Source organism: Orcinus orca, chromosome 16 (assembly GCF_937001465.1).
Source record: "Orcinus orca chromosome 16, mOrcOrc1.1, whole genome shotgun sequence".
NCBI classification, from domain to species: domain Eukaryota; kingdom Metazoa; phylum Chordata; class Mammalia; order Artiodactyla; family Delphinidae; genus Orcinus; species Orcinus orca.
Genome location: NC_064574.1, coordinates 79,463,311 through 79,485,232, shown reverse-complemented (window position 1 = coordinate 79,485,232; position 21,922 = coordinate 79,463,311). Strand labels below are relative to the sequence as shown.

Genomic DNA, 21,922 nt, shown 5'->3' with positions numbered 1-21,922 from the left:
CAGGCAGTTGTTTCGAACTTTATTTGAGAAAAACAGAAGGTAAAGATATCAAAAGAGTACAGAGGTTTGGTGGGTGGGGACGGTCAGTGATGGCTACTGTGGAGTGGGCAACTAGGCTAGGGCCTTTACTTGTTTCCAGGCTGTTCAGACTTCCCAGCTTCTGGGCCCCCAAGCTGGGCACGCGCCTCGAAGGTGACAGGGATGGTGATCTCTGCCGACTGGGTGGCTGGCTTGGGCAACGGGGCCTCCACTGTGAGCGTGCCCTCGGGGGACAGGGAGGAGGAGACCTGGGTGGGGTCCACACCGGGGGGCAGCCTGGACACGCAGAAAGGGAGGAGAAGCATTACACACTTGTGTGTCCCTGCGCCCTGCTCCCGTCCCCCCAGCTCTGGAGCCAAGACTCACGTGTATTTTCGAGTGAAGCACCGGGAAATGTAGCCGTGCTCGTCCTGTCGCTCTTCGTGCTTGCCTGAGGAAGAGGGGAGTGGCGGGGGGGCGGGTAGGAGGTCAGAGGAGGCAGGGAGGGGCGGCCTCTCCAGCTGGCGCACATCCAAACGCGTCCCACCTGGCGGCCAGGACTCAGGGCAGGCAAGACTGACTAAGGGATTTGTGTGCCCCAGGCCGTCCCGGGATCTCAGAAGCTTCTGGAAAGTTCGGTTCAGGGGCTTTGGGAGCGGTGAGGGGGGCCGCAGCGCCGGGCACGCGCACACGCCCCCTCCGCGGACACGGGCTAGGGGCGGAGACGGCGTGGGGCGGGCGGCGACGCCCTCTTCATACCAACCGCCGGCCGAGGTGGGTAGGCGCGCGGGTGGGGGCGGGGAGACCTGGTCCCTTGGGGGTGGGGCTGGGGCCGTGGGGGGGTCTCCGCTGGAAGGGGGCGTTTCTTCTCTTAGCGTAGACTTTTTAGGGCTAAAAGATCCATTAGGAGCTATCAGCACCCCCCAACTCCAGAGGAGTGTATACAGGCCAGGGGCAGGGCAAGGAGGCCCGCCCCGCGCCCCGGGCTCTGCCCCCGGGTCCTCGGCTAAGCTTTCACTTTCCAGCCCCCGCCCCGCCGCCCCCCGCCCCGCATTTCAACCCAGGTCCCTGACCAGGGCTCCTCCCCAGGACCGGCGAGAGGCCGGAGGCCGGCGCCCCAGTCCCCGGGGGGGCTCACCAGTGATCTCCACCACGCCGTCCTTGGTCTTGACCGTCAGCTCCTCGGGGGCGAAGTGGTTGACGTCCAAGGACACGCGCCAGCGGTCGGCAGTCTGCTGGATCTCCGAGAAGCCGCTGCTGAGCTGCCGGCTGAGCGCGCGGCTGTAGGCGGGACCCTCGATCGCGGCGGCGGACAGAGGGCGTACGTAGCCCGGCCATCCGCTGTGGCTCAGCCACTGCGACCACTCCTCGGGCAGCCGGGGCATCCCGAAGGCCTGGTCGAAGAGGCGGCTGTGGGCCGGGTACCAATCGCGGAAAGGGTCCCAGCTGGGGCCCCGCAGGAGCGAGAAGGGCACTCGGCGCTCGGTCATGCTGGCTGGTCTGGGCGCGGCTGGCTGAGGTTCGGAGTAGTGCGAGAAGTGTCGGGCGCCAGCCCCAGCAGCGCTTTTAAAGGGCCTCCAGCTGGGTATTTTTAGCAGGCGTGTTTCAGGTCGCTATTAATGGCAGTGACGGGCCGGAGCAGCCCCTCCCCCTGCATTCCCCCCACTGCATACCGGGGCGCGGGGCGGGGCGAGGAAGGCCCTACCCACATCTGGAACCTTCTCTTGCTTGAGTAAACAAATGACTGGAGCCCCGATGCTGGTGCAGTACTCACTGCCGGACGCTCGCAGGCCTGGGTGCTAAAGCGCTAGGCCGCGATCTGTGGACAGTCTAGGAGGATAAAGCCGAGAGAGAGGTCAGGCTGCTTGTCCCAGGCCACACAGCTAGGAATTGGCAGAGCCGGGATTTGGACCCCAGGGTGTCTGAAATAATGTCTTAAGAAGCAGCATGGTTAGGAGTGTGGGCTCGGGAGCCAGACCGCCTGAGTTCACATCCAGGTCCTGCCACTCCCTGGATGAACTTGTGCAAATGAGAGTCTTTGTGACTCAGTTTACCCATCAGGAAAATGGGGATGATGATCATGATGATGATGAAAATGCTTCCATCACTGGGTTGGTGTGAGGATTCAGCCACTTAATGCAAGTAAACATTTTAGTCCAGGACCTGGTACATGATAATGAATTATTGTTATTATTAGCTCCTTGGAGTTGAAAGAGGGGAGAGGAAAGAGAGCGTGTATGTCTCCCTGTCGCAGAGGCTGTGGCGTGTGTAGGTTTGGCCGTTTTCCCCTTGACTTCCCAGTGGGGCAGACCCAGATCACGAACCCTGAGGCCCCGTGCTGAGGGGGGTCAGGAGAAAGGTTACTGTCAAAACTCCCCATTATATCTGTTTTTCTCGAGGAGCTCTGGACAGGGAACTTGAAATGCAGCAACCTTGAATCTCATAGGGGTTTTGCCACTGATTTTTTGTGTGATTTGGGCCAAGGCCCCTCCTTTTCCTCTTTGCAGATTATGATCTCAAAGCCCCTTTTGTTTAATATTCCCACAGCACAAAGGGAGAGGGGGCTCCAGGTAGTACAGCTCCTTCAAACTTGCTTGAAGCCTGAAGCCTTCCCCACCTCCTATCTGACCACCTATGGGATCCGCGCCTCGCTCCCACCTCTGGGAGAGGATGCTGCCCCTACGGTCCTGCCGTAATCCTAACGTTCCCTCTCTCTCCTGCCTTCATTGGCAGGACCCCAGTCCAGCCTTCCTTCTCCTGACTTCTGTCTTTTTATCCCTCCTTTTTAGATGGGGAAACTGAGGTTCAGAGAGAATAGGTGACTGGCCTACGGCCTCCTGTAAGACACTAGCAGAGTAAGGCTCTTGCCTCTCTAGTGCTCAGGGCTCTTACCCTCATGGGGCTCCCACCTTGGAGTCCCTTACTTCCTCTGCTTCCGAGACCCACTCTGTTTGCTGCCCCTCTCCTGGGGCCGGGCTGAGGCTGTACTCCTGCCAGTTCCACGCAGGACTTGCCCTGCCCCGCCCAGGACACCTGAGGGGCTGAAAGCCAGACTCCAGTCCACTCACCTCATTGAGCTGGGGTAGGGCTTCCCTGGTGGCGCAGTGGTTAAGAATCCACCTGCCGATGCAGGGGACGTGGGTTTGATCCCCGGTCCTGGAAGATCCCACGTGCCGTGGAACAACTAAGCCCACGCGCTGCAACTACTGAGCCTGCGCTCTAGAGCCCGTGAGCCACAGCCACTGAGCCCGCGTGCTGCAACTACTGCAGACCGCGTGCCTAGAGCCCGTGTTCCGCAGCAAGAGAAGCCACCGCAGTGAGAAGCCCGCGCACCGCAAGGAAGAGTAGCCTCCACTCGCCTCAACTAGAGAAAGCCTGCGCACAGCAACAAAGGCCTAACGCAGCCAAAAATAAATAAGTTAATTAATTTAGAAAAATGAGCTGGGGTAGCAACAAGTCTCATGCCCTCTCTGAGCCTCAATTTCCTCTTCAGGAGAGCACTCCTAGATGTCTTTCTTTCTTACCCACCTGCTCCCCATCGGGAAAGAGCTGGGGTTGGGCCACAGATCTGAGGTTGCCTCTGGAAAGGCCTCTAAGCACCTGGGGCTCTCATGGGCCAAGGAGAGGAGGCAGACAGGGTGCCTGCCCTCTGCCCCACCCCTCTTGCTGGATCACGTCAGGAGCCCAGTCTCCATGGGGAGCTACTCGCTGCCCCCAAAGGGTCTCAGCTTCAGGAAGCCCCAGGCCTTCACGCCCTGGCACTCCCAACCCCACCTATCCCCAGCTCTTAAAGTCAGGGTGAGGTCAGGAGCCAGGGAGGGCCCTCATCCGTCCCTGCCTGCCCACCTTGGCCCAGACTGGAGCCCAGGTGCCCCACCCTAGCAGGAGCTGTCAAATATAATCATGGGTGCCTTCAAGTGTGGCCCAGCCATGCTCTGGGTGGGGGCTGCCTGCCTGGCCGCCAGCACCTTGTAGACAGAAGCTACCTTCAGAGCTCCCTTCATTTTGCCTGAAACCAAGGTGGGGAGGATCCATCCCTGTTGCCCCGGCTTGGGGAAGTTGTGCAACCCAGGGCTCCACCCCCAGCACCCAGCCCATGGAGGTGGAGGCAGCAGAACTGAGAATTCACATCCATCTTTTTTTTTTTTTTTTTTTTTTAATCACGCCTGGGGGCCTCGTGGGATCTTAGTTCCCCAACCAGGGATTGAACCCTGGGCCCTCTGCAGTGAAAGTATTGCCAAATCTGGCTCCCTCGGCACCAATGCTGGATAAAAATATGGAGACAGAGAATTGGAAGATAAGAAATAGAGAGGCTTTTTATTTTCTTTGCCAGGCAAAGGGAAGACACAGTAGACTAACGCCTCAAGAACTGTGCCTCCTTCTTGGGGAATCGGAGAAGATTTTATATGTGGGGCTCGCAGTCCGGGGTATATGATAAGGATCAAAAGTAGTGGAGGTCTTGCATTTCTTTTCTTCTGCAAATTCATGGCCAAAGTTGGCATCAGGTAGCTCAGCAACCGGGTCTGATGTCCCTGAAGTTATGGGCCCATGACCTTCTTTCTGAAATGAAGAGTGCTACAGGGGAGTGTAGGGGGAGAAGAAACGCCAGGTGCAAAGGCTCATCTGTATGGAGTCAGAGAGTAATCAACTTTGTGAAGGACAAGTCCAGCTACAAGTGTTTGTTAGTAGTAACAGCTAAAGAATAACCAAGATTGCTTAACTCTTTCAGGCCTGTTTATGTTGTTTCCCCAGCCTGTTCATTGTTTCCTTATTTTCCAGTTTAGCAGAAAAGTCTAATTTCTATTTTTGCTACAACAAAAGTGTGGAGTTCTAACCACTGGACTGCCAGGGAATTCCCCGCATCCATCTTCAATGGGTCACTTCTCAAGGGACTCTCAGATCAGAGCTGCCAATCATAAGGGAGGGGAACTGGGTAGCTCTGGGTGGTAGTAAGCACGGGTAGGGGTGGAGGAGAAACTGGGTTTTGGAGTCAGACAAGGCTGGGCTTGAACCTGCTGCTGGCCTGGTGACCTCTCTGAGCTGGCACGTCCCCATCTGCAAGACGTAGCTAATAACACACCCATCTTTTTTTTTTTTTTAACACACCCATCTTGCAGGGCTGCGGTGAATCTGTAACACGGTAACTCCTGTGAAGCGCCTGGTGCTCAGAAGTGTTCATTGTTATTAAGGAAAGAAGGCCTTTAATTTTGGATATTGAGACTTAGATTAATGAGAATTACCTGGTTGATATGTGCTTTATAGCACGTTCAGGTATCTTATCAGAGTCCCATCCTGGAGATGAGAAAACTGAGAGTCACAACTGCCCCAAGGTCACAAAGCTGGTGAAGGATGGAGGGATTGGAACCCAGGCCTCCTGCCTCTCTATCCGGCAGGGGGGAGACTTCCCAGGCAGTCCAGGGAGGGCCGTGGGCTGTGGCTTGCAGGCCCAGGGTGAGGTGTGCAGCCCAGGGTTACCTGTGGGACGGGGAGGGTTGGGCTAGCCTCTCTGGGTTCACTTCCAGCCCTGACCAAGCACCCTTCCTCTAGGGTACTGAGCTCCCGGGGGTAGTTTTTCTGGGATTAAGAGGACAACTCCACCTGCAGGGATTTCCCAGAAGCCAAGGGGGTGGGGAGCAGGGGGACACTGCAGGGATTCCTTAATCAGAGGGGCCCGTCCCCTATCCCTAGCCCCAGCGTCTGGGTTACTCTGCCGCAGCTCCGAGAACAGCCTCCCAGCTTCCTGGCCTGGCCCTCGCCTGAGCACTTGGCCACACTGGCCACTCCCTTGGCAGGCTTTTGCCAACTCCAGCTGCCGCAGCCCTTCCCTCCCTGGCCCAGCCTCAGAAAGTGCGAGAGCGTTCAGGCAGCTGCCCGAGCTCCCGGGAGAGGCCCGACAGCTGATGAAGCGCCAGCCGCTGGGCCTGCTGGGAACTAAGAATGTGGGCAGCCGTAAAGAGGGCGCATGGGGGCGGGGCGGCTCTGGGTCCTTCTGGAAGTGTCTAGACACTGCCCCTCCGGGAGTCCATTTCCGAAAACCCATCTCCTAGGCGTTCGGCTTCTGGCGGGCCTTGGGGTCACCTTGCCTCCATCACTGCTGGAGGGGTGCCAAGGAGGGGCCGGGCGGGAGGGCTGGGGATCCATCCTCCTACCCCTCCCACCCTGCTGTCCAGTAGAAAGAATCTGTCCAGCTTGGGAGTCTGGGGACGCCTACGTCTCTAACTCTGTGACCTTGGCCAACAGCCGGCCTCCGTGACTCATTTTCTTCATCTGTACGATGAGACCATCGAACTGGATGTTCTCGAAGGCTCCTTCCAGCGCTGGCGAATCAACAGTTTCTCCTCCACTCTCTACTCTCCCCCATCCCCCACGACCCCCCATCCCACCCAGGGATGTGTATATGGTGAGTGGACGCAGAGGATGAGGGAGGGCGTGGAGATGGGGCAACCCCTGCGGTGGCCGTGGAGGCGGGAGGCCCTGTGGCTGGAGCACCCTCCTGTGCTGGGTGTCCTGAGAGCCTTTCTCAGGTGGAGGGGGGCTTGGCAAAGGAAGGGTAGCGCCTGGTGATAAGCCGGTTTGCTGAGTATGCCCTCAGCTGAGAGAGGCGGAGGTGGGAGGGTCGGGGGAGTAGGCCAGGGGGCTTCCAAGAGCACCTCAGAGAGGCAGGGGAGGGGGGTAGTCAGCTGGGACGCCCAAATTGGGCATGTGCATTTGTGACTTGCTACCGTGGGTCTGGGGCTGTAGGAAACGGATTAAGAAAAGGGGGCGAATTTGCCAGGACCCAGGCAAGCCTTGTCCAGCCTCCTGGCTGCTGTGTGTGCGGGGAGGGGAAGGATGGAGGGGCCCCTGAGGCCCCAAGTGCAGAGAGAGAGGTGAGGAGAGGACGTCCTACACCCCAAATGCCACATCTTGCTAAGGTTCCCCCACCCCTGCCCCCGTCTCCCCCTCTTGTTACCCGACATAGAATTGGAATTTCCTGTTTTCCTGCCTGCCTTCCAGTGTTTTTCCCTTTTCCCAAGGTAAGAGCAGAAGAGTTCAGTCTGAACCCTCCGTCTGCGGGAGGGACAGGGGCCTGGTACCCTCCCTGTCCTTCTCGGCGGGACGGGCACCAAGTAGCCAGGGAGGTGCTGAAGACAAGAGCTTCGGGCTTCCAGGCTGCCACGGGTCCTCCCCCGGGGATCTCTCCTCTCTGTCCAGGCCTGTTTTGTATCCCTTCTGGCGCGCCGCCAGCCAGCAGTTTTTTTTCCTCTCTCTCTGTCGCCCTCTAGGGTCTTCCTGCTGCCACCATGCCTTTGGTCTCCACCCTCCCCCACGGTTGCTGGAACCCCTCACGCCGTAGTTGCCTCGTTCACTCCTTCACTCATTCAACAAACATCTCAAGGGTGCCTGTTCGGGGAATGCAGAGATAAGAAGGCATGGCCTGGGCTCCAGAAGCTCACAGATTCAGGGAGAGAGAGACCCGCCAACAAATAACTGGATCAAGAGCTCGATACCCTAAAGACAGGAACAGACCTAGGGCTGGAGAAATCCAGAGGCGGGAGTGGCCACTGCAGCTGGGGATCGGGAAGGCTCCTAGAAGTAGGGGGCAGCTGAGCTGGGCCTGGAACCACGAGCTCTCAGGAACCTGTGGAGGTGGAGAGGGCATGCCTTGGGGCCGAGGGGGGCCCAGGGAGGAGGGTCCGCTGGAGTCAAGGACAGTGATGGGAGCGGAGGTTGGAGGCTGGCGGCGGGAGAGGATGGCAATTCCAGGTGGAGCCGTTCGCCGTTCGGAAGGCCTTCCAAGTGCTACGAGCTGGTGGACATGGTCATGGGATCCTTATGGTGGGGAGTTCTGTTTCCTTAATTCAATACTGTGTCCTCAGAGCCAGGAACTGGGCATGGCATATAGTAGGTGTTGAGTAAGCATGTATGGAAAGAGGGAGGGAATGGTCAGATTTGAATTGTGGATATGGTGGGATGGACTGGAGTGGGCCAGACCCAGGCAGGCCAGCTGGTGAGGAGGTGGGCCTAGGAGGGGTCGTGGTTAGAGGCCAGGAGCGGGGGTGGGGCAGAAAAGGAAGTGGCACTGCCTGGTCACCTGGTTGCAGCCTGGCTGTGGGGTGCAGATGAGGAAGGCGGTCCAGCTGGGCAGTGAGGGAATAGAAGGGGGGAAGGGGAAGGGGCAGCTTTGGGCTTGTGTGAAACAGGCTGAACTTCCATGCCCACCTTGGGGTGTGTTTCATGCCCCCACCCCCTCCAAGAGGCGGCGTCTCCAGAGCAGGGCCAAGCCTGCTTTCCCTGGAGCCCCAACCCTTACCCAGCTGGTTTTTTTTTTTTTGGCCGTGCCACATGGCATGCAGGATCTTAGTTCCCCGACCAGGGATCGAACCCGTGCCACCTGCATCGGAAGCGTGAAGTCTTAACCACTGGACCGCCAGGGAACTCCCAGCCTGAGGCCTAGTTTTGCTGAACCTGTGCAAAGCATTAAAGAGATCACTGACAGTTCTTTGACCAGCTTCCTCAGATCAGAAACAGAGCCACCGGCCAAAGGCCTCCTCAGGTGCCCCTTCCGGTCTGAGGGAATAGAAAGTAGAGAGAGGTCATGTGCTGACACAGCCCTAGCCTTCAGAGCACGGCACCCCCACTCTGCAGCCCAGAACAGACCAAGGACATCTCCTGTGTCGTGGCACATGCAGCCCAGAGCCGTGGCCATGTCCACTGCCCTCTCAGTAGAGGTGGGTCAGGGTTCTTGACCTGTGGAGCCCTAAAGGATTGCAGAGTGCCTGTGAGGTCTGAAGTTGCCTGCAGATGGTGGGCGTGTGCACATTATTTCAAGGAAAGTGTTCCCAACTTCCATCAGATTCCCAAAGAGCAGCTGATTCAAAGCAAGGTTAAAATCTACCACTAAAAGAAAAGGAGAAGGAAGATGAGGAGAGGAGGAAGAGGAGAGTGTGTGCATTTGTTTAGGTCTCTATAAAAGAAAGAAATCCAGGGCTTCCCTGGTGGCGCAGTGGTTGAGAGTCCGCCTGTCCATGCAGGGGACACGGGTTCGTGCCCCGGTCCGGGAAGATCCCACATGCCGCAGAGCGGCTGGGCCCGTGAGCCATGGCCGCTGAGCCTACGCGTCCGGAGCCTGTGCTCCGCAACGGGAGAGGCCACAACAGTGAGAGGCCCGCGTACCGCAAAAAAAAAAAAAAGAAAGAAAGAAATACAGTGTGAATAGCTATTAAAAAGTAAAAACCACGCCAAGCTCTCCCTTTCCAATCCCCATCCCAGCACCCATCCGGGGCTGGACACACGGTGTTTTCTTTTAAGTGGCCACTTATGACTCGCTCTATGGCAGGCCCTGTGCCGGGCACTCTTAGGACAACATCCCCTTTCGGCTTCCTCACAGTCCCGCGTGGAGCCTGGATTCACAGCCGGCGTTGCTCTGCGCTGTGTTCCAGCAGTTCTGAACACTCCACCGCTATGGAAGGTCCTGCACGTGGGCCTGTCCTATCCCCTGTTCACTACTGAAGCAAGGCCGGGTGTCTGGGCGTCGGGTGGAATGGGGGTATGCAAAGCCCACAGGGCCTCCCGGCTAGGGAGAAGGCCTTTCTGGGTCCCTGTTTTTCTCCCCACCAAGCTGCAGGCTCCACAGGCTCACGCGTGGAGACGCGAGGTGGACGTGCTGGGTCCTGGTCCCTTGGAGTCTGAGTCCCTCTCATTTCTCAGAGGCAAGGACCCCAGGACCCTCTGCCTTCCCCACACTCCCCAGGTACCCAAATCCACAGAGGCCTGGTCTCACCACCTGCCATCCGGGCACCAAGTGTTTTATTAGAGTCCAATTTTTATCCGCACCGCGGAGAAGGAGGGGGAAACAGAGAGGGGGAACCCGGACCAGACCCCAGACCCCTCCCCCCACCGGAGCCCAGGGCATCTGCCCTGTTGGGCCAAGGAAGACTTCGTGAGATCCCTGAGGGCCCCAGGAGGAGGGGGCTGGGAGCAGCAGTAGAGGGCTGGGGGCCGCTGCTTCCCCGTCCATGCCCCAGGCCAAGGCCCTCCGTCTAGATTCTACCCTTTCTTTGAAGGGGTGTAGCGCCCCTCTCTGGAAGAGGAGGAGGAAGTGCTCCCTTTGGCTCCCTGCTCCCTTGGGCAGCCCCAAAGGGCACGTCACCCTAGGCCTGCTGCCATCCGGCCCAGGTCCCAGCCACTGGGCACACCGGGGCTCCCCGAGGCCGCTCAGTCAGCCGACTGCATTGCTCTTCCCCTCACAGGCTCCTCCTCCGTCTACCGCTTCTCCCTTCCACCTCCTGACCCGAACCCCTTTTGATCTCAGGGTCAGATGCAGCTGTGGTCTGTATATCCCACCTCTCGTCATGCAGAAGGCCTGGCTGGTGTGGCCTCGGCCCAGGGCACGGGGCGAGGGCTGGAAGGGAGAGCCTGGGCTGGAGAGGTGCGACCAAGGGTGAGCTCCCTGGACCCTCAGGCTGGGGCTTAGGGGCCCACCCAGTCTGGGCACTCCTGGGCCAGGGGAGGCATCTGGGGAGGCTCTGGGGCCAGCCTCCAACCCTCAGCCAGGGTCCTCCTGCAGCCGGCTCGAAGGAAGTGGTTCCTCAGCCTGGATGGTGGTGCACCAAGGTCAGGCCATTCTTCCTCCTGTCTAACTTAGCTCCGGCTTGCTGTCCCATCTCCGTGTCCGCCCAGGGGTAGAGAGGAGCTGAGGGTCCTGTGGAGTGGCAGGGGAGGCTCCCAGGTCTGGCACCGTCAAAGGTGTCCCTGGGTCCACTGAGCTGAGGTCCCCAGCCTGGCGAGCTGGCCTCAAGCAGGAAGCGGGGCAGGGTGGTCCCTGTGTTCGAAACGGCTCTTGTTCCCTGGCCGTGGTGGGCGAGCGGGAGGTGAGGGCGGGGGCCCCCTAGAAGCAGCAGAATCCAGATCCTCTTTGTCTTCAGGGCCCCTGCCCTCAAGGTCTTCCGTGGACCCGGGACCTCCTTGTAGCAGTGGGGTGCAGGCCCCCTGCAGCTCCCGGGTCCTGACCCCTCGCCTCTCCCTGTGCCAGGGGGCACGAAACTGGGTCTGCTGGGCTCAGAAGCCCCCGCTCTCTGAGCTGCTCCGGCTGTGGTAGCTGGGACTGGGGGTCCTGGAAGGGCTGCGAGTGCGGCTGCGGGTCCGACTGCGGCTGCTGTAGCTTCCATGGCTGTGGCCAGGGCTGGGGCTCCGGCTTGAGTAGTCGCTGCTCAGGCAGCTGGAGGAGGACGAGGGGCTGGGCCGGTAGTAGGGGATGGGACGCTTTCGGGCACTGCCGGGAGGGAAGAGCTGATTACAGGCCAGCCAAGGCCCTGATCTGTGCCAGTCCTGGGCCCTCACTCAGGCCCTGAGCCCCTCCCCAGCAGTGGCCAGGGCTTCCCTGCCTCAGTTTCCCCTGAGCCTTGACCTTGGAATTCTCCCCACCTCCACCCCTGCCCCAGCAAGACTGGACATGCAGTGGTCCAATTTCATGTTGATCACTTTGTTTTTCCTCACTTGTCTGCAGGGAAAGGGGACCAAGTCTCTGCTTGACCGGAGTAGGTGCTCAATAAAAATCTGTTGAGTAAATGCAACTTTTAAGCCAAGCTAAGCAGTGGCTTCTGTGCACGGGAGGGTTTGTGAATATGGCCCATTCCTGCTTCTTTGTTCCCCACAGGACGGAGGATATTGGTTCTCAGGTCACTCAGAGGGCACAAAAGGAGCCCCCTGGCCACTGCTGCCCATGCCCAAGGCCCTGGCCCAGGCCTGCCGGCCCCCACTCCTTACTCAGCTACCTCCCGCTGGCCCAGAGTTAGTTTGAAGCCAGGAGACTGTGACCCAGAGAAAAGAAAACAGAGTTAAGGGGGCGACAGTGCCCCATTGCGTGGGGTTAATTCTGAGGAAGAAAACAGGTGTCTGTTAGTGGGAGGAGGAGGCAGCCTGGGAGGGGCTGAAGGGGGTGCCAGGTGGAAGGTGTGAAGGCTGTCTTAGGACCCCCTGCTTATGGGGGTATCTGGTGGGGGGGGGTGTGTCCCAAGCCTGGCAGCCTGGCCTCTAGCTCTGATGTGAGAACTGAGGCCCGGAGAGGCACGCTGATCTCCCATGGCTGCCCAGCAAGGCCAGGGCAGAGCTGGGCTCAGAATTTTGCCTGTGGCCCTCTACCCCATGTCGGGGATCTAGGGCTGCAGGGTGATTTCCACAAATGCAGACCATCATCTCACCTGGAGACCCAGGCCCAGACCCTCCAGTCCCGGCAGACTGTGTGGGCAAAGTGGGAGGGACAGATTCCCCTCACAGCTACCCCAGAGACCAGACTGCCGGTGCCCCCTCCTCCAAATTCCCCAGGGGACTGGGAAGTGAGCAGAGAGCTTAGTGAGAAAAGGAGAGGCAGACAGACAGCCGAACAGAGCCAGTCAGCTCACATGGGCATCTCCCCTGCAGCCTGTGGAGAGGGGGTCCACCCGGCCCCCAGGCTGGCCACAGGCCACTCAGCAGGCTGGACCTTGAGATGAAGGAGAAAAGGACACATCATTGCCAGGAGATGAATGTGGGGAGGGAAGGAGGAGGGAGGGGCTCCAAGAGGGATGGCTGGAATCTTCCAGAGCTGAACTGCTTGCCTGCTGCTGTACCCAGACCCCAGAACCGAGCCCCTCCCCTCCATGGCCCTCAGGACGCTTCCCTTCTGGAGGCCTCCCTCCCCGCAAGTGAGCCTGCACCTCTGCCTCTCGGGTCCCAACCCCTCCCCAGCACCTCAGTCCTAGCCTGAGCGCCCTCTTCCCTCTCCCAACCCTCACCTTCTCTCCTTCGGCGCCCTCCCCTCCCCGCACCAGGTGCGGTTGGTCGAGGACCCCCAAGGTCCTCGTGGCCCGGCCCCGGCCCCTCCGTACCTGGTGATGCGCCGCGGCTCCATGAAGCTGGGTGAGTCCCGGCGCCGCTTGCGGATGGGCGAGTAGCTGCGGGAGCGGCGCCGGGCGCGGGCGGCCTCGGCCTCGGCGTGCCTCGCGCGGCCCTCGCCGTCCTTGTCCCTGCGGGGCCCGGCCCGAGATGAGCGACGCGGCCCGGCAGCCCCGGCCGGTCCCGCCGCCACCCCTGGGCCCGCACTTACCGGCCCACGGTTTTCTTGGGCGACGGCGAGCGGCTGGGGCTGCGGGTCCTCTTCTCCGCGGAGCGCGAGCGGGATTTGGAGGGCGAGCGGCTGGAGCTCCACGAGCGAGGGTGCGGGCCCGGGCTGCGCGACGAGCTCTTCCCCTCCGGGCCGCCGTGCCTGCCGTGCGCACCCGGGGACGGGGAGGTGCTGGCGGGCCGGGCGCGCGGGGGCCGCTCCTTGGCCCTGGAGGAGGGGCACGGCGACAGGGGGGGCTCAGCTGGGAGACAGTGGGCCCCGGGCAGGGGAGGAGCGGGCGGAGGGGGGCCCGGTGACAGGGAAGGGGGCTCACTTAGGGAGAGAGTGAGTGGAAGCCCTGGGGGGGAAAGGACTCAGGAGGGGAAGGGGTTCTATGGGGTTAGTGCGGACGAAGCGGTGGTTGTGTTGGCGGTCGGGGAGAGGTTCCCGGAGGAGAGAAGGGGGCTCTGGTGCGGGGAGAGGAATCAGTGAGGAAGAAGCTGTTCCGTGCTGTCGAGAAAGAGTGATCATGGGGGTGGGGGGCGAGTACGGGAGGAGGGTGCTCTGTTGTGGGAGGAGGATCTGGATCTTAGCGCGGGGGCGGGTGGACAGGTCCGCTGCGGGGAGAGGGGTCAGTGGTGGGGCGCTCAGTGCGCGGGGAGGGGGTATGACCGGGGAGGGGAGAGGGCTCGGTGGGGCGAGGGGGCGGGGAGGGGAGCCCGGTGCGGGTCCCAGGGGCCGAGCCCGCTCACCGTTTCCCGTGCCCGCCGTGACCTCGCTCGGAGCCGGGCTCGGGCCCGGGGCCGGGGGCGTCGCCTCCCGAGTCGCTGCTGGAGCGGGCCCTGCTGAGCGAGCGCGACGAGCCCCGGGGCGGCGCGGGCCGGGAGCGCCGGCGGCCCCTGCGGCGGGGCGCGGACGCCGAGGACCGGGAGCGCCGCCGCCTCCGCCTCCGCCGCCGCCTCCGCCGCCGCCGCCGCCTGGCTGCCCCGCCGGCCGCGCGGCCTCCTCTGCCCTGCGACGACGGCGCCGAGCGCGGGCTCGGGCTCTCCTTCCCCCGCGCGGGCGGCGTGGCTACGCCGGCCTCCGCCTGGTCGCGGGCCCTGGGCGAGGGCGAGCTGGGCTTCTGACGGGGAGAGAGGCAGAGAGGGCACGTAGGGGGTGGAGAGGGGACGTAGGGGGTGGAGAGGGGACGGAGAGGGCGACAGAAGCGGGCAGAGACGGAGAGACAGAGGAGACGGAGAATCCAGAGGGGGAGAGGCAGAGGCAGAGCCGAGAGGAAAGAGACGGGGAGAGGTTAGAGAAGCAGAGAGACAGAGCGGAGACAGGAAAGGAGGAGAGACAGAGAGAGAGGACAGATCCAGAGAAGGAGCAAGAGGCCGAGGGGGAGAGAGCGGGCGGGCGGGGTGGGGGGAGAGAAGGAGAGGGGGCTTTCACCGGGCCCAGGCCGGGGGCTGCCAGTCCCGGAGCATCGCACACACGGTTCCCCGCGCCTGCCCTGCCTCTGCCTCTCCTGAGTGTCCACCTTCTGGCCTCAACAGTGCAGCTCATGCAAGGTTCTCGGCATGCAAAACACAAGAGGGACGGAGCGGTGGGGGTGGGGGTGGGCTGTCAGGGAGGGGGAATCCAGGACGGGCACGGGGGCTGGCATTGCCCCCCCCTCGACGGGACGGAGGATCCCGGCAGAGAGAAGAGAGAGGGCGGGCACCGGGAGGCCGGGCCAGGGCCAGCCCACCAGGCCAGGCCGCCCAGCGCTTGGGGCGTGGGTGAGGGGATGGAGGGGGCACACGGCACACAGATGGGGGTGGGGGCGAGGCGGGACAACTGAACTCAAAACTGAACCGAAGAAAGGGAGGAAAAACGAAATAAAAAACAAAATCCACAAATGTCATTAGATACCGAAATCAAAAACAATGTCTGAACTCCTGGGGAACTGACATTTTTCTGTTAACATTTTTTCTTTCTTTGTTTTCCGGCCCTGCAGAGATCTGTGGAGCTGTCAGTAGCACCCGACTGTCTTTCTGTTTCTCTCTTTTCTTTTTCTTTCTTTTTCTTTTTTTTTTCTTTTAAGTTCTGATTGTTTAAGTCCCTCTTGGTTAACGTCCACTTACCAATAAAGGGGCACTTCCTCCTTTAGTAGGTAAGGTGTGTAAGAGAAGGGAAAAGCGTGGTAGCGTAAGTTCATCATTAGATTCACAAAAATGCAAGAGACAGAGAGAGAGAGAGAGAAAAACGCAACCACCCCATTCTAGGCCAAGAGGAGGCCGTGCTGCCTCTGGAGGAAGGGTTAGCAGCGTCCGGCTCCTCGGGCCTGAGCAGGTACCTCTTGGGTGACCACTGGATAGAGATGTCGAATGTTTTTCCAAAAGTGGAGTCAGGACACAAGCATCGGGCTACAGAAAACCAGAAAGGGCACCTGGTACCATCAAAAGGGCCCTGGCTGGGAAGCAGGGGTCTGAGAGCCTGCCACAATCTCACTGAGTGACCCTGGCCAAGTTACTTCCCTAGTCTGGGCCTTAGTTTCCCCATCCACAAAATGAGACGGTCAGGCTTTGCTTCGGGATGTCCCTTCCAGAGCAAATATTCCAGGATTCCCTGACCACCCTCTCCATCCCCCACCCTCCACAGAACTGACCCTTCCTCCTGTCCTTAGGCTTCCATCCAGTAACAGTTGATTGCACTTGTCTGTCTGTAAGTCTGTCCCCCATCCCTCCCCAGCCCCCAATCACCAGCACCAACTTGACTTGGAGCACCTCCAGGGCCAATGTGGTGTTGGGTTCAGCTTTGTAACCTCAGTTTTTATCACAGAACTTGGCATCTAGTAGGGCCTCAGTGCGGTCTGCTGAGGAAGAAATGCCCTCGCAAGGGCCAGGGCCAAACCAGGGAGTCCTAGGAAAGGGGCAGGGTCTGGGTCAAGCTCTTCTGGAGGAGAGAGCAAAACCAGCTGCCACGCCTCAGGGCACCTTGCTGCCAGGGACAGGAAGGAGTGTGGCTTCCTTGGCATGGCCCTGGGTGCTTCCTGGAGGGGGTGGGGAGGTGGTGTTAAGACCTCTCTGTGCTAAGCCTGAATCCCTAGACGAAGAAGTCAGCTCCCTCTGGGGCAGGGCACAGCTAGCTCATGATTGGTGGCCGCAGCAGCCAATGAACACCAGCCATAGCAGGGAGAGCAGCTGTCCAGAGCCAAATGGGCCATGAAGACCTGGGAGAGCCCTCTGTTTAGGGCAGGGGCAGACATAGGCAGGCAGAATGGATATCACTGGGTACCAAGGTGTCCCTTGAGCACTCTGACCTTCCTGATCACCAGCTCACCTCTGCTAGGAGAGACGGACGCTGGGCTGTTCCGCCACGGCCCCTCTGAAATGGCAGTCCATTCTCAGTAGGCCAGGAGACACTTGTCTTCCCTAACACATAACCCCCTCCACCCCAGCAGGTGGCCAGTGCCTCACAGCGCCCAAGCCCCCAGAACTAGGTTCTGTCATCCAGCATCCTTTTCCCTCCAGAGGAGGCAAATGAGAAAGAAACCTCCAGGATCCTAAGCACTGAGACCCAAGCCCCCGGGCCAGACTCCCTGTGCTGAGCCGGATGCTTCCTGCCTAGCATGTCTTGAAGTCCAAGCTCTTCCCTACTTCCCTCTCATCTCCTTCAAGCCAAATGGCTGTTAGAGCCCCAGATGATAGTAACTGGCAAAGTGGAACACCCTGGGATTAGCTCTGATATAAGTTTGCTGTGAAACCTTAAGGAAGTGACCAACTCTGGGAACCTCAGTTTCCCCATTGGTAAAGTGGGGGATAGCTGGGTCTCTGCTAGGTGGGCCTGTATAGGGGCTGAGAGGTTCTTTTCAGAGGACAACTCTTACTCATGGTCCCCTTACAGATGAACAGGGTCAGAGCAGGGCAGGAAGGCCTGGGGCCCCATGGGTATCTCCCAAGTGCCAGGATGGAGGAGGGTGGGAGGAAGGCTATGTTGGGTAGGGTGGCAGATAGCACCTCCCTGGGGAGACTTCTAGAGCCAATCTCACCCTTATCCACCCATCCCTCCAGAAGCCCTGGAGAAAGAGTCGCCGTGATCCTGCCAGAGGGTGAGCCTCTTCCCCAGCTTGGGTCTCATTCTTCCCAGGAATTGAGGGAGATCCGAGTCCAGACACCACGGAACTTCATGGACGGACAGGACTGTGGTGGCCAGGGACCTCCAAACATCCCCAGAAGCCTGCTCTCTGTGACTCTTGTCCCTCTTGCCTCTTTCCCCTGGCTAATGCCTATCGCCCCCCAACCCTAGCAAGAGGTCACCACCTCCAGGAAGCCTCTCCTGATCCTCACCCTGAGTCGGGTGCTCTCCTCTATGATCCCACAGACCCTTGTTCCTTCCCCTAGTATGGACTCTGCCAGGCTGTGCCAGGGCTGGGGCTACCGTGGCCAGCGGGAGCTCCCCATCCACGGTTCAGCTCTTCCCTCTCATCGTTCTGAGTGATCTTCATCAGTCCTCCAGCCTGACAGGTGGGGGCTGTGAACCCAGGCCTGCCTGCTTCTCCCCTGGCATGGACACCAAGATGGGGTCTGGTACGGAGGAGTGCCAGCATGTGCTGGCCTAGTGTGTGCATGTATGAATGAATGAGTGAGTGCGTGAATGAAGGACCTCGCCTGCCTCTGAGCCCTGCTCCCAGGAGCCCCTCTGCTCCTTGGTACCACCTGCTACCTGACATCTTTTGCTTCTGTAAGACATTTTTGAGGGGAAAGGTAAGAGTAGCAAGGGACAGGGTGCTTGCCCAGTCCTGGTGTCCTTAAGGACAAGAACAAGTGAGCATCTGGAACAGCTACCCCCTCTAACTCAGCATCTGAAAATCCTATTTCGGGGGCCCTGGTCACATCAGGTACTCCTCGAAGGCAAGGCCTCCACTCCCGCATCAGGCTGGGACGGAGTCTCCTCCGTCAGACCAGCGGCACTTTCTCCCTCCCTGAACGATGTCCTTGTCTGCCCTCCAGCACCACCCAGGGATGAGGGATGCTCTGGTGGGTGAGCTCCCTGGGACCTGCCCCTGGGGCCAGCATGGGGGGAGGAGAGGATGAATAGCCAGGCCTTTTCTTTTCAAAGCTGAGGATGGAGGCCCACCGAGGCCTCACGAGGGTTGGGGTGTCAAACTTCTGCAGCGGCTCCCAGGTGGGACAGGGAACAGTTTAAAGGGCAAGGATGGGGAGATGGGGCCCCTGAGGACCTACTCCTCATGTATACCCTCAGTGTGGCTGGATGAGCACCGGGCTGGGGGTCACAAGTCTCAGGATCCAGGCCTGGTTCTCCATCAACATCCTGAGGGCCCCTGGCCCCTACTGACTGTCCCTTCCGGATCATCTGCACTGAGGGACCACATTTAGCCCACATTTGGAAGATGGAAGGATGCTGGGGGACTGAGGGAGCCCCTGACTGGGTTGGGTTGTGGTCCAGGCAGGGGGGTGGGAGAGCTGAGCATCCCCTCCATCTCTCAAGTTGCCCCCACAGAGACTTTGCTAAGTAGGTCATCTACATCCAGTACCTGTTCCTAGCCAGCTCACATCACCCCTGAAGTTCAACTACCATTACGCCCAAAAGATGGAGCGGTGAGGTTCAGTCCTGGTGCCAGCTGCTGCACCTGCCACCAGGGCAGGACCGTGGGAGCCCAGCAGGCCCTGGAGGGGGGGACAGAGCTCTTTCCTCAGGCCTGACCTCAGCCAGAACTTCTTCCAAGATCTGGAGGCCAAGAGGCCCAGCACAGGCCCTTTCACCATCACTTATTGCCCAAGGTGGCCCAGGGGACTGGCAGGCGTGAGGGTGAGGGGCTTAGCGGCTACTCCAGACAATAGAAATCAAACTGGCTTCACCGCAGCATACAGCTCAGGAAGGGAACACAAACTCGGAATGCTAAACCACACAGAAATGCATTCGGACAACAAAATGAGAAAGAGAGGGCGTGAGGGAGGCTTGGGGGATGGGGGCGGGGATGGAGAGGAAGAAGGAGAAGGGGAAGGTGGGAAAGGGGGGAAAGAATGAACCAGAAAAGTTGTCAGGAAAAGTCAAGAAAACTAAACGACAAACCAGGAAACACAGCTTTGTAGCTCATTTGGAGAAAATGCAAGTTACAAATGAGTAGTCATTAAAATAAAGAAAGAAAAAGGGAGGGGGAGAAAACCAACCAGAGCGAGATTGAGAGATTGAGAGAGAAAGAAAATCACATTCAAACCAAGCAGTGGCGGGGCTTATCTGGAGATGGGAGCGGCGCACAGCGGAGCCGGGATACCTACCTTCTCAGTGGTCAGGGACGGGAATGCAATAATAAAAAAGAAAAGAAGGTCTCCGCATTGGGAATGCAGAATCGGGGTAAGACAGTGTCTCTAAGCTGCGCTCCCCCTCTGAATCAGCACGGGGCAGCCATACGGCTTTCGGTCTGGTCCCCAGAATGGGAGGGGGCTCCTGCCCAGCCATTTCTGTTTGCTTCTTTTTTTTTTTTAAAACCCACAGGCTCCAAGAGCCAACCTTTCCTTAACCTTCAAACAACAGAAAACCTCCAGAGGGCATGCAGGAAGCAGCTGATGGAAACAGAACCACAGCATGGGTGAAGGAGGGGCTGGCAGCAGGGGGCGAGAGGCCCAAGTCAGGGGAGAGAGATGGCCAGGAAGAGACAGAGAGACACGGGGAGAGAGACAGACAGACAGAGAAACAAAGAAACAGAGGCAGAAGGAAACAAAGAGAGAGGCAGGAAGACAGAGGGGAAGGTGGACCCAGACAGAAGAGAGAAAAGCTGTTTAAACAAGGGCTATCAGACTGGACAGATGGGGTGAAAGGGAATCACGCATTTAAAAGGGAAGGCAACCGCAGATCGAATTTGGAGGATTGGCTCAGCCTCAAGTCAACTCCCCGCCCCCCCCCCCCCCCCCCCCCCGGCTTCAGCATCATTTTAGCAAAATGTATCCTTCCTGTCTTCTGGCTTCATCCTGGAAGAAATGCCAAGATGCCCCTTCCTATCCTGACTGCCCCACCGCAGCCGTGGTCACTGCTCTTTCCTGGGGGTCGGGAGCAGGGAGGCTGAGATGAGGCAGGTCAGGGAGAGTCACGGGCACCTCTTCTTGGGGTCATTCTAGGCTCCCCATTAAGTGATGAGATTTGAGCCCAAGGCAGCCACCAGAGAGCCCGGGGGCCTTGCTCGGGAACCTCCTCCGCCATCCTCACCAAACAACGAGGATTCCTTCAACACTTCAGATGCCAGGGGCAGGCGCAGCCAGGCAGGTGCAAACCCTGCACAGCCTTTCTGGCCTATGTGCTGGGAGGGCCAAGCTAGCACCAGTCTGTGTTCTTGGGGGTGGGGGGAGGCAGGTGAGACCGGATGGAAGGACTTGTCCTGTGAGGTCATCTTACTCTTCCGTCCCATGTTGTGTGACTTTGAGCCACTCCCTTTCCTCTCTGTGCCTCACTATTTATTTCCCTACGTAGTGTGTGAACTGTGAGGGCGCAGGGCTCCCTGGGTCGCTGAGGCAGCAATTGCGTAGAACCAGGAGAGTTGGGAGCGTGCCCTTGACATCTGGCGGGGTCCTCAGGGGGAACCTAGGAGCTGAGACAACCAGCAGCCACCTCCCGCGTCCTCCTCCCCTTGCTCAGGGCTCCTGGAGTGTGTTTTCTATTGACAACTCTCCCACATCTTGGGATCTACCTCTAAAAAGCTGTGTGACCTTGAGCTTGTCACTTGACCTCTCTGAGCCACAGACAGCAGTAAGCAGCAGAACCCAGAAATCCCTTTGGGGCTCAGCCCTGGCCTGGGATGGGACATCTAAGAGATGTGTTGGGAGCTAGCACCCTGCTGGCCTCAGTCTCAAGCCCAGGATGGACTTTTTCTCTTGCCCGGGAATATCTGGCTTTGAAGCCCTCACCTGAGTTAAACTCTATCAGGTGCCTTCAGCTCCCTCCTCTGGGGCCTCCCAAGGATCTGAGGCCTGGCAGGAAGGGCCTGAGCAGCCATCTTATTCTAGATGGAACTGAGGAAGCTCAGGGCTCTGGGAAGCAACCTGGGTGACCTGGGACAAGTCTCTCCCCTTCCCTGGGTCTCCCAGCTTCTCTCCAAGGTTCCTTATAGACTGAGACACAGAAGCACCATCTGTACCACTTTTGTTAATTTAAAAGCTGAAGCAGTCCCAGCTCATGCCCCGGTGTTGAGGAGAGGGCTGGCTGCTGCCGAAGATTTGGCAGGAGCTCTTGGTGTGGGAGTCGTGTTTTTAAAGTTATCTTCCCTTTTAAATTCTGATTACAAAGGAAAAAAAATATAGGGAGACATGTATATGACTAATGTTCACTTGAGATTCAAAAACCATCTCTGCATTAGGAGGAGAAGTTCCCACAGTAACACGCACAAAAGCAAAATTCTAGAACAACATAGAAGATAGAAAAAACAAAAAACAGAGATACTTTGCATTTCTGTACGTTACAAAAGGGAAAAAAGAAAGAAAAGAAAAGAAAGAAAAAAAAGGGAAATACAAACAGAAACAAAATAACAGGAAAAGTTACATAAACTTCCCCACCCTCTTCCCTTCCGGCTAAACAAGAAATGGAATCACAATATTACCACGTTTCAAATGGGAGGCTAAAAAAAAACAAACAAAAACATAGACGGGGTTAAAAAACGGTGAGCTTTTTCTTTTCCCATTTGTTTCTCTCTCTTTCTTTTTTTAATGGTAGCATCCAAGAATACCACCCCACCCTCCAGTACTTTTTCCCAAAGACATTTTTGGTTAATGGCCAAGTCTGTGACCCCAGCCCCTATCTCACCTCCCTGGAATGAGAACAAGTCTCATGTTGCTCCTCAGAAAGGATCTGCAGGCCAAGAGGGGA

At 58.8% G+C, this 21,922-nt stretch overlaps 2 protein-coding genes and 1 long non-coding RNA gene across 3 annotated transcripts in view; 1 reads left to right on the top strand and 2 right to left on the bottom strand.

Annotated features, from left to right (window-relative positions):
* HSPB1 (heat shock protein family B (small) member 1) lies at nucleotides 1–1,676 on the bottom strand. Its single transcript, XM_004268817.4, has 3 exons — nucleotides 1,157–1,676; nucleotides 406–469; nucleotides 1–315 (listed from the first exon to the last, which is right to left on the bottom strand). Exons 1-3 carry the CDS (start codon nucleotides 1,506–1,508, stop codon nucleotides 126–128), a joined length of 606 nt encoding a protein of 201 aa, XP_004268865.1. The 5' UTR covers nucleotides 1,509–1,676; the 3' UTR covers nucleotides 1–125.
* A 1,644-nt stretch (nucleotides 1,677–3,320) lies between these two features.
* Nucleotides 3,321–11,585, top strand: LOC125961502 (uncharacterized). The gene is made up of 3 exons (XR_007472290.1): nucleotides 3,321–5,957; nucleotides 6,259–6,418; nucleotides 6,980–11,585. It is a non-coding gene; the product is annotated as an uncharacterized LOC125961502 (long non-coding RNA).
* SRRM3 (serine/arginine repetitive matrix 3) overlaps nucleotides 11,059–21,922 on the bottom strand; it is a 32,966-nt gene continuing 22,102 nt past the window's right edge. Inside the window, exons 11-14 of the mRNA XM_004268816.4 lie at nucleotides 13,834–14,204; nucleotides 13,085–13,309; nucleotides 12,867–13,004; nucleotides 11,059–11,272 (exon numbers count right to left, since the gene is read on the bottom strand). Coding sequence (XP_004268864.1) covers nucleotides 11,059–11,272; nucleotides 12,867–13,004; nucleotides 13,085–13,309; nucleotides 13,834–14,204 — 948 coding nt within the window. The remainder of the gene's footprint in view (nucleotides 11,273–12,866; nucleotides 13,005–13,084; nucleotides 13,310–13,833; nucleotides 14,205–21,922) is intronic.

What these genes read in the sequence shown, in the direction of transcription:
- HSPB1 (XM_004268817.4), bottom strand. Translation starts at nt 1,508, where the DNA reads ATGACCGAGCGCCGAGTGCCCTTCTCGCTCCTGCGGGGCCCCAGCTGG. An exon ending in CGGCGTGGTGGAGATCACTG is followed by an intron (nt 470 to 1,156) that starts GTGAGCCCCCCC and finishes CCTCTTCCTCAG; the next exon opens with GCAAGCACGAAGAGCGACAG. An exon ending in TGCTTCACTCGAAAATACAC is followed by an intron (nt 316 to 405) that starts GTGAGTCTTGGC and finishes CTGCGTGTCCAG; the next exon opens with GCTGCCCCCCGGTGTGGACC.